At 34.3% G+C, this 11830-nt stretch overlaps 1 protein-coding gene across 5 annotated transcripts in view; it reads right to left on the bottom strand.

Annotated features, from left to right (window-relative positions):
- Positions 1–907: 907 nt before the first annotated feature.
- CDH19 (cadherin 19) overlaps positions 908–11830 on the bottom strand; it is an 81548-nt gene continuing 70625 nt past the window's right edge. The window contains exons 11-14 of one of the 5 annotated variants that reach the window (XM_060170686.1): positions 7853–7967; positions 5358–5609; positions 3779–3815; positions 2251–2460 (exon numbers count right to left, since the gene is read on the bottom strand). In XM_060170686.1, the coding sequence (XP_060026669.1) occupies positions 2403–2460; positions 3779–3815; positions 5358–5609; positions 7853–7967 (462 nt within the window). In that variant the 3' untranslated portion in view covers positions 2251–2402. Of the gene's footprint in view, positions 2461–3778; positions 3816–5357; positions 5610–5664; positions 5730–7852; positions 7968–11830 lie in introns of those variants that run through there. The other 4 variants (XM_060170684.1, XM_060170685.1, XM_060170689.1 and 1 more) reach the window with 4 other exon arrangements.

The following is an 11830-nucleotide window of genomic DNA, read 5'->3' as shown; positions in this document are numbered from 1 at the left end:
GATAAGTTGTTTATAAGGCTTTCATTCATGACTGAACTAACTGCAAGCCTCCGAAGACCCTATTTCTTTTTTTCTAATCTATTTTCCATGGATTGCTTCATCTGCTGTTTATCATACATTCCAGTTCAACCAAGATTATATAGCACTATTTTCTAAATACAGGGTACAGCCATTCATGGAATAATTCATGAAAATTGCCCTAACTATACTCTTTCAATTTTTATGTCCATATGATAGGAATATAAATGTTCTCTCAACCCATACATTTTTTTACCTGCAAGTTTTTACTTTATTTTTGAATTTTCTTTTGTTTACTGTTCTTACTTTTCCCTAAGTAAATAACGATGTGAATATACCAGGAGTTACTACAGCTTATGTCCTCTCTACTACATTTAATATCTTCCTAAATTGTTGTATTTCAAGTCTGATTTTCTCAGGCTTTTGTAAAATGGTGATATCTGTGTTGCTGACATAATGGTACCTGATTGATACTGATGAAAAAATTCTCTTCTATTACATGGTATGGATGGTATTGTCTTAAAGTACAGAGAAAAAATATATTGTAGCTATTGAACTACTCCAACTTTAGCTCAAAATTATTTGAAGTACTTGATTAGAACATATATGATCAATTTGGTTCAGCTCAGTTTCACATGCTATTAATAAAAAATGAACACATAAAGCTATTTTGAGGACACAGTATTCACTACTTTCTTTCTGTTCAACCTGTGAATTTTGAATTCCACTTTGATTTGGATAGAATAATTGAGAATTATTCTTACAAGGTTGATTAAAATTAAAGTGTTTTATTATCTTACTATCTAATGTTACCTTAAAGCTTTATGTCCAGCAGCTTAGCATACTTCCTTCATAGTTACCATAAAAGTAACTATTGTACCTAATTTTATATTCCATAATAAAAAAAATGACACAGAAGAATCAGTTATAGTCTAATCTCTTAATAAAAAAGGAAATGCTGAGAATTTTATCATGTTTTATTTTATGCATGGTAAGAGCAGGGCAGCTGATCGTAACATTTAGGATGAATAATAACTCCAGTTTGAATCCAGTACTCCTTTCATTTATATTATTTTTAGTAGCAATAAAATTAGAAATCAAAAACTAAAATTAAAAAAATTTCACACTTTCTACCATTTTCTTAAAGTTCAAATTTAATGTTCAGTAAATGTTGATATGTTTTTTATCATAGTATTGTGACATGATAAAGATGTATTTTGGATACATAAGAAAATAACATATGAAAATCTCCTAAACAAAGTCTATGTCCCTTTTTTTATATAAAGCTGTAATATCAAAGAGAATACAAATTTACACTATATCTTTGAGTAATTAACAGATACAAAGCATCTGTCTAAATTTGAAATCAGTTTTAAAATGTGGTCTTGATGACATTTTTAAAATATCAAACTAGAATGAATCATAGACTCTCAGTCAGAAGCTTGCTTATTCATAGAAAAGAAACAGTTTTTAAAAGATGTATATAACCACTGAGATTCTCCTAGGTGTTTATCTCTGTAGAGTATCGGGAGCTTAACACACATAAACTCTTCACTCTTACTTTATAAGATTTTAAAAATGGATAAATGAAATAATATTAAGACAATCTAGATCAGGGCCCTTTTCACATTAAACTTTCAAAAATTTTGAGAATTTGTATTGGATGGTATTGGAAAAATGTCAGAGGAGTATTTCAGGGGCACACTAGAGGTGGCCTGCCTTGGCACCCGAGAGCTGACTGTTAGCTTCACTTCCCCATACCTGCAGTCAGTGACAATGGATGGGTAGCTTGAAATAACCATGGGATACTTACCCCAAGAATATCAGAAAACATTATAAATTGGGTCTTTTCCTTTTTCCCAAGAACCGGAGTATACAACTCTTTACCAAGAGACTACCAGTTTGCCCAAATACACATTAGCATTTAAAAAAATTTATTAATAAAAAAGCCCTAATTATTTGGCTGCATAGCCGAACCAAACATGCATGCTAATCTTTTAAAGCGAGGTCCCAATTCATTAAGGTAATCATAGTTTTCATCCTGATCACAGACTGCTGACCCTAAAGAGCTCAGGGATCCAGCTAAGGACCCTGTCCCCTCAAAAGCATAGGTCTGGAGGGAGTCAAAAGGAGGGGCACAGGGATCAGTGTTAGCCTCTTCGAGCTTTTCTAGAATGAATTTCCTAAATACGGCACTATCTGGGCCAACCTGCAAAGACTGCCTGTACAGGCTCCGAATCTCTACCCTGCTGGCTCTCCGAGTCTTGCGTTCCCGCATGACTGTGCCACCCTGCAGCTCCACTATGTCAAATGCCTCTGTATCCTCCTCTCCGCCACCTTCATCATCATATCTGAATATATTCTCTCTGAAATCTTCACCTTTCTCAGGAAATAGAGTCTGTTTCCTTCGTTGTTTCAGACCTAGGTTCAAAAAAATAAACCCTGTCAAAGAGAGCATACAAGAACATTAATTAACACAAATATAATACAATATTATATATTATAAATACATATGCTTCATATTACCCATAATATTACTATTATATTATAAATATATAAATATCATATATTAGTACGTTATCATATATTTATACTAAACACATTATTAAATATTTTATGTTACAATATTTTATATTATATATTATACATAAATATATAATGTACTATTTAATAAATATTATGTCATAATATATTATATAAGATATTGTTAAATATTGTTATTTATAATAAACTATATAATTCTTGCTTCTGTTACAAGCTCAAGACATAAGCTCCGATTTTCTGATTATAAGACAAAAAGATATATTTGCTATTGAAAATTTACTGAAGGGACTTGCAGAATGACAAGGAAGTGTAACAATCTTTCTGGCTGATGGTTTAAAGTAGAAAAACATCATAAAAATATAGTGAGTTGGGTTTCCCTGGTGGCGCAGTGGTTGAGAGTCCACCTGACGGTGCAGGGGGTGCGGGTTCGTGCCCCGGTCCGGGAGGATCCCGCGTGCCGCGGAGCCGCTGGGCCCGTGAGCCGTGGCCGCTGGGCCTGCGCGTCCAGAGCCTGTGCTCCGCGACGGGAGAGGCCGCGGCGGTGAGAGGCCCGTGTACCGCAAAAAAAAAAAAATATATATATATATATATATATATATAGTGAATTGTTTATGATGATCAATTTAAGATTAAAAATTTTATATTTTTCTTATATATTGAAAATGGAACAAAGTAGAATCTATATGCATCTGCCAATCTCAGTAACCAATGATCCATGTTAGTGGAAGTTAAGCACACAGAACTGATTTGTTTTTTGCCATTGAGACAAATTCTGTGGCATAATTATTTTCTAAGTTAATATTTATTGACTACAAAGTATGTACCAGTCATTTTTCTGAAAGCTTTACATTTATTTATTGATTAGTTATGATACCCGTATTTTATTATAATTCTCTATTAAAGATAAGGAAACTGAAGTGCAGAGAGATTAAGTCACATACCCAGAGTCACACAGCTAGGAAACAAAAAGCTGGCATTCAAAACCAGAAAGTTGGTTCAGAATCCGTGCTTTGTTATACCATATTAATTTCAGAAATTCCAAACCTATCAGGTTTCTGAATCATAACACTGGTATGTCCACATCGATCAATTATATAAGATAATTTTAGCATTGTGTAGAAATAGAACAATTTCAGAATGCTTTTTTAAATTTTAAGGAAAAGTGCGTGTGTATATGTGTGTGTTTGTGTGTGTTTCATGGATAGCCAATCCTTACACAATCTTGGATCTTATGTAGCTGTTCAGCATTTCATCTATAAGAATTGAAACAGGAAGTAATGTTATTAATATTATCACAAAGAGAAATACATTAGGCCATATTTTATATAAATTTTACATTTAAAGAAATTGAAATAGTGTTCTTGAAATAAGGCCATCGTGTTTGAATCCTGGCACTGTACTTTAATACAGCAGAGGTATATGGTTGAAATAGAAAGGGATCTAATAAATAATTTTTCAATCTATGAAAATTGAAGAGCGTATTCTTGAAACTTTCACAGTAAACTGCTGACTACTGGTTTACCCTGATTTCCTACCTTCTCAGTATTACTCGTGCCCTTGACTGTGAGGCTGCCCTTGGTATTTACTTGCAGGGTTTCGGAACTGGGTTTAGTTCTGTACCAGTGAGCAACTTAGTACTTGCATCCTGCAAACGTTATACTGCTTTTACTTCTTCTTGCTTCTGATATCTAGCTATGTAGCTCTAAATTCAGTTTTATGATCAAAGATCATGAAAAATAATTTTGAAAAACTGAAGCTAGGTAGAAATGAAGGGTAACTTTGAATGGTAAAAGAGGAAAGCTTTGAGACAGACGAGAAGAGTGAAGGCAAAGCAAATCCTGAAACATTTTGTATGTCCCTTTGAGCAGTGAGTTTGGGATTCCAGAACCCATGGCTGATACCATTGCTGTCAACACTCTGTAAAGTTGTGTTGGCTTTTATATGAAGCTATGAGGGAAAGCAAGAGAAGGGTTTAGATTATATACACTGGTATGTTAAAGAAAGGGAAAATGTTTTGCTAGATGCATGTAGTTTTGAAAGCCTGGCTAAAACATTTGGGGCCTCATTTGCCTCATCCGTAAAATGAGAATAACTTATCTCCTTGTGAAAACAACAGCAGCAACAAAAACAAACAAAAACAGGTGGAGCTATTTTACTATTTCTTTTGTGTTTAGCACTTTAAGTAAGACCCTCTCTTTTACATTTTTTCATCTTAACATTTACTTCCTCAATGCTCCTAGGCTTCAGTGAGCTGCAGTATCAGGTTGGATAGAGGTGTGTTATGGAATATTAGCACTTCATTTACTAGCTGCATGACCCTTTGTAAACCATATAACTCTTGGAATTTCACTTTCTTCATCTACACAATGAAGGTGATAATAGTCGCCACTTCTTAAGGTTATCTTGAGGATCAAACTGCATAATTTCTGTAAAGCACTTAGGACAGTCTCCTGGAGTATAATAAGCACTCAATGGAATCTCACCATTATTATTACTAATTTTTATATTGCTACATATGTTACAATGTGTGTGTCCAAAACACTCTTAAAAGGATGGGCACAGGTATACTCATATACTCATAGAATTCAAGGACCAACTATTTTCAACCTGAAGTGCATATTCACTCTATTTTTCATTCACTCCACTTGATTTTAGAATTGTAACACATTAAGAAGGGCAATTAAATGCAGACACACACACAAGCCCACACATACCATTATAATGGAATTAATTCTTTTCTATATTTATCATGTTACTGTCAATAAATGAAGATATGCTCCGTTCACACAACTTACCACATATTATCATAATGCATATCAGAATAGCAATTATGACTTCTGTCCTGAATCCCATGGAAAGCATAAGATCCTTATTACTGCAGGTCTGCGTGCTACCAGTGTCATCACAGGCACAGACGTGTATGGTAAGGGTGTTTGTGCTTGTAAGTGATGGGATTCCATTGTCAGCAATTAGGATGGATATGTAGAAGACAGGCTCTTCTTGAAGGCTGAAACCAGTTCTATTAGTCAAAATTACAGCTGTGTTATCTAAAACAAAAATCCATGTGCATGATTTTTTCAATAATACAAAAGAAATTCATACCAGTTAAATGTACTAGAGGCAGCAGTGTAGAGCTCAAATAAGTTCAAATAGGGAAGAGCAAATTTCTGATAAAAAAGACAAGAGATCAACTCAAAAAGTCATTATTGATTTTGACATTGCCTAAATCCCAATTTAAAAATTAGATAAAGTATATGAATCAGTTCCAAAATGTTTTTTGATAAATATATGAAATGTACATGTGGAACACAGAAAAGAAAACAGCATTTTAATTAGATATCAATTAAATTTATAATGACAGTATCAGTTTCATTTGGGTTAAATACTCATGACAGTGCTTTTTCTAGTAGAAACTCATTATTTTCACAAATACTATAAATACACAAGATTTTCAAGTCAACTCCCTATCACAGCAAGTGATCTCAAATAATGTATTTACTAATAAGACAAAAGAATTCATTTTACTTGGTGTAAAAGATTCTATTAGAATGTTTCATTTCACTTTGACATTATTAACCCATTTTCTACTTAAATTTCAGAGAATCGTTAAACCTTGGTAGTACTGATTAATTCACCTAGACAGGAGATTCAAAAAATTAACAAAAATAAACAATATATACTTCAACACATTTGAAATTGCTTTTCCCTCAATCCCAAATTATTCTAAATAGTCTTTTCCAGGGCAGTTTATTGTGTCTCAGTACTAGTGTTTCCCCCCGACTTGACTTTGATTTTTTTTTTTTTTTTTTTTTTCCGGTACGTGGGCCTCTCACTGTTCTGGCCTCTCCCGTTGCGGAGCACAGGCTCCGGACGCGCAGGCTCAGTGGCCACGGCTCACGGGCCCAGCTGCTCCGCGGCATGTGGGATCTTCCCGGACCGGGGCACGAACCCGTGTCCCCTGCATCGGCAGGCGGACTCTCAACCACTGCGCCACCAGGGAAGCCCTTGACTTTGATTTTTGGTATTGGCATTCCCTGAAATATTTTCTGTGGCAATCAAACAAATTTTAGAAGACACAAACAAATAAATGGAAATATATAAATGGAAGAATTTGAAATAGGCAAATGCAAATAAATGGAAGTCTTTTGAAATGTATGCCTACTTATGACTTTTCCCAAATCACCTTTTAAAAACTAATTCTCCATCATGCTCTTGAAGTCTATAAAACTCTTGTGATTTTATTCACTACGCAGATTGAAGAGGTGAGAGAGTTTATATATTTTTGGTATGTATTTCATTAAATTCCTTGTAATCGCAAACATTAAACCAAATCAATTATTCTCTTTATGTTTCAATATATTTATTTTGTCCCACTAACTTATTTTATATTTACATAAACAAAACTAACCCACAGCTTATTTCTTATATTGATATTTGCATTTTTTTAAATCCTACATCTATTTGAGTTTCCTTCACTGGGGAATTTGACAAAGGCAAAAGGAAAAGAACGTGTCTGCATTTATTCTCCCATAACAGATCTCCCCTCATATGGAGCTTAAACTCAGTTGTAAGGAAGGACAGCTGCAGGTGTTTGGTTATAGATGCTTGAGTAATGAATCCTACGGTGTTTCATATCTTTGAGATATGAAGCAAAATTAGAATAGAAATCCATGTAGTGACAAAAAAATATTTTACTGAAGTGAAGGAAAAAAGAACAGAGTGGCTTTGTAAAAAGTTATTTCCCTTCTATATGGAAGGAAAAGGAATTCTGTCCCTCTGTACAAAATCCTTTAGAACATTTTGTTCTCAGGCTGATATAATCACTTCGTTTTGAAGGAAAAAGCATAGTCTTAAGCCAATTCCAAATACTTATAGCTCCTAATTAATGACTCCAAATATCTTTCAATCAATCAAGCTAACATGATTATATATCATTTTCTTCCCCAGACATGGGTTGTAGTTTGAGTTATGTGAAGGCGTGAAAGGAACCATGGTGTCAGAACTGCAATTATATTTGCAAGGTCATTCAGACTTTACAGGGGCCTATAGCCAATAATGACTTGAAAAAGTGCTTCTAATTTAAAGAAATCCAGTGGGAAATGGGGAAATGATATTCCTAGGACACTACTTTGAGTTTTGTTTCCAATTTCCATTGCCACTCCTTGCTTTATTTCTCAACATTATCATATTTCAGGTATAGTATAAAAAGTAATGTTACAAATTTCCTTAAAATTAAACAAGATTCTTGAAGAAGAATGGATAGAAAGTTATTATGAGTGAATGGCATTACCTTGATTATCTATGATTGTAAAACTTGAATTATTTTCTACCACAGATACATTAAAGTAAAAGTGGTGATCTTCTATGGATTCATCTCTATCCACTGCACTGATCGTCTGAATCACCTAGAAAAAAACAGGGATGAGTTTTTTATATTATTATTCAGAAAAATGATCATTATCATTATTATATTCTTCTTATTATTAGCTTTTATTAAAATTGCTTTACCAAAATCTTTATGGATATTGCAGAGGATATCTCAAACTGGTGGAGAATATGAAAATATTTTTTCAGGTTAAAAATATGTTTACTTGGGGCTTCCCTGGTGGCGCAGTGATTGAGAGTCCGCCTGCCGATGCAGGGGACACGGGTTCGTGCCCCGGTCCGGGAAGACCCCACATGCCGCGGAGCGGCTAGGCCCGTAAGCCATGGCGGCTGAGCCTGTGCGTCAACGTGAGAGGCCACAGCAGTGAGAGGCCCGCGTACAGAAAAAAAAAAAAAAATATATATATATATATATATATATGTTTACTTGCTCCTTTCAAAAGAACATTTTAATATTACATAATAAATAAACTCTTGTTAACAGAGGAGAAGATTTCCATAAGCTAAGTTCGTTAGAAAACATCCTCCCATCCTTCCTGCCTGGATTTCTCCCTTCCTTCTTTTTTTCCTTCTCCCTTTCTTATCTGAATACCAACCATTATGATTTGCTGAAGTTATATATTTCCTGCTTATATTGACAGCATAGCTGTGGTAAGCTTATTGTCTTACTAGAGTATTTGCTAAAGTAATGAGCTTTTAAATTGATTTGAGGAAGTAACGCATTTAAAGCTTAGGGGCAATGTACATGATTTCCTTGACCCACAAAGATTATAGGAAAAGTGTTCCACGTCAAATAAATCCCTCTCTCTATCTCAGATCATAAAAAAGTGAAATAATGCAACTATGAACAAACGACAATTAGTTCTTTGCTTTCAAGACATGAAAGTGTCAGTCAAGTAGTTAATTATTGTCAAAAAAGAGATGTGCTGTCAAGATCAAATAATGAGATTGTGATTAATTCTGGAAATTAAAGTAAATTGACTATAGAAGTTATTGTTTTGAATTTTCTAGAATGAAAGTGCTTTTAACAATGTGTCAAACAAAAATATCCTTAGTTACAAGATGACAGACCCATAATTTATAATGTTACACTTCAAAGGGTATCTCCCCACATGCGTAAAGAACCTTGTGAAACTAATGCAATTTGTACATTATTTCTCTACATTGATTTATCTTTTCCCTCATAACACGTTCTTAATTAAATCATAATCATGTAATGTTAATTAAATAATCTAATAAAAGAAAACATTTTTATTCAATTCATGCCTACAATAATAAATGTTCATCGTATGAGGATAATTATTTTATTCTGGGTTATTATAAGATTTTGTATAGCCAGGGCAAAGGGCAAGGACTTGGAAGTCTGATACTCTGAATTCTACCTTTACAACTTAATTTTCTAAGCTTAAAAACTGGAGATACTTTTTTTTTTTTAACTTTTTAATTTTTTTGTCCGCATTGCACGGCTTGCATGTGGGATCTTAGATCGCTAACCAGGGATCGAACCTGTGCCCCCTCCACTGGAAGCAGAAATTCTTAACCACTGGACCGCCAGACAATTCACTTTGCTGTACACCTGAAACTAACACAACATTGTAAATCAACTATGCTCCAATAACATTTTTTTTTAAATGGAGATACTAATACTTAACTTTTAGGATTCATTTTTAGGATTCAATGTCTTAGCTTGTCAAAGTGCTTGTCATATAAGCAGTACACATTTTTATGTGTTTTCTTCGGGAAAACATTGTCTTGGGATTTGCATAGGATGGTGTCCTGAATACTGTGAGTAATCTTGTTATATATATATTTGCTCAATTAAGATGGATAGCAAATTGTAAAAAAAATCATGTTTATCTTGTTGGCATATGCAGCCTTGATGTTTAGACAAGGAATAATTTATCTTACTACCTGACTTTCTGTTTTAGCCACATGCCTCTGACTAAATGTTGAAAATGTTTTCCTTTCCTGTATGAAGGTAGATAGCTAGTGGGAAGCAGCCGCATAGCACAAGGAGATCAGCTTGGTGCTTTGTGACCGCCTGGAGGGGTAGGATAGGGAGGGTGGGAGGGAGGGAGACGCAAGAGGGAAGAGATATGGGAACATATGTATATGTATAACTGATTCACTTTCTTATAAAGCAGAAACTAACACACCATTGTAAAGCAATTATACTCCAATAAAGATGTTAAAAAAAAAACCAAACTACCCTATACATATGTATAAGTAAATGGAATATGTACAGGCTTCTCCTGCCTTTTTCAATGAACATACCTCCACTTATAAATTGCTTTGTAAACTGGGTTTCCATATGTTTTATTGGGTTCCACCACTTTACAAAAATAGGAACCCACTAACATAATAGAATCAGTCACATAGTGGGTATCATTAATTCTATTGAACCAACCTCGAACATGTATATTTTTCTTGAAAAAGCAAATCTCTAAAAAGGGGTCAACATTAATATACCTTCAAGGCCTTTTTTTTTTTTTTTTTTTGTGGTACATGGGCCTCTCACTGCTGTGGCCTCTCCCGTTGTGGAGCACAGGCTCCGGATGCACAGGCTTAGCAGCCATGGCTCACGGGCCCAGCCACTCCGTGGCATGTGGGATCTTCCCGGACCGGGGCATGAACCCATGTCCCCTGCATCGGCAGGCAGACTCTCAACCACTGCGCCATCAGGGAAGCCCTACCTTCAAGCCTTGAGTGAGGATATTGATTTTTTATTTTAATATAACAATGGAAAGTTTTTCATTTTAATTTTCAAATAAAATTCTAAGAAAAATCCCTATTTGTTGCATTGGTTAGATTTCTAAACTATATACTTATATCTACTTACCTGGAGCCTATCTCTGGCCTTATACATTTATGAGAGAAGCAAAGAAATCAAAATGCAAAGCTCATACAAAGAACAGCTGCGTTTGACAAATTCTGAAACTGTAGCTTTTTCATTTCTCTTTGCTCTCTGGGCAGAATTTTGTCCAATTTCCCTCTGACACAGTACATGTGATTTCCTGTCTATACTACTTTGAAGTCTACAATGGAAATATATTTTGTAAGCGAGAACCTAACAATAACCACCTTTCACTGAGAACTTACCTATTGGCCGGGGTTTGTTCTATATATTACCATAGCTGATCTTTGCAACAATCTTGTGGAATAAACCTTATCATTGTCCCAACTTTATATTTTCTTATATTAAGCTTCAAGTCAGTTATATATCTTAGGTAGGTAAAATTGCAGCATCAGAATTTGAATGTAAGCTGATGCAACAGCTGGTGTGAAATATGAGTAGTATATGTGCCCCCCAGAGCCTTTTTTCAACTTTATTTAGATATAATTGACAAATAAAATTGTAAGATATTTAAAGATAATCAAGGAAGACATATAATTATTTTCCTTCTATTAATTACCTTTCATTATGGCTTTTTTTTTTTAAAGAGGCACCCATGGACCAGCTTACTAAAATGTCATTCCCAGATTAAATAGCCTGATTTTAAATCAGTCCAATACTCATTTCTCCACAAACTATAGGTATAGCCTTTGTTAAACATGCAATTTTTTGAAAGCTAGTCAATAAGCAAGTGTTATATACTGTGATTTGGAGCAAACAACTCAGTTGAGTCTGTTTCCTTACCTCTAATGGCAGATATCAGTGAAATCTACTTCCAAGGTTAGTTGAGGAACACATTTTTGAATTATTATGAACTATAAATTGAATTATAAACTATAAATCAATACACAGGTACTGAGTATCAATTGATGTAAATTATTAATTCCCTGAAATGTGCTTAATAAATAATTTCTCTCAATGCAAGCTATATTAATTAACCAAAAAGTAGGAGTTGCAGTAAACGAATATGTGGAAGGATTTTTAAAAATC

Source organism: Lagenorhynchus albirostris, chromosome 14, assembly GCF_949774975.1.
Source record: "Lagenorhynchus albirostris chromosome 14, mLagAlb1.1, whole genome shotgun sequence".
NCBI classification, from domain to species: Eukaryota; Metazoa; Chordata; class Mammalia; order Artiodactyla; family Delphinidae; genus Lagenorhynchus; species Lagenorhynchus albirostris.
Note: the sequence above shows the minus strand (reverse complement) of the source record. Positions and strands in the feature narration are given on the sequence as shown.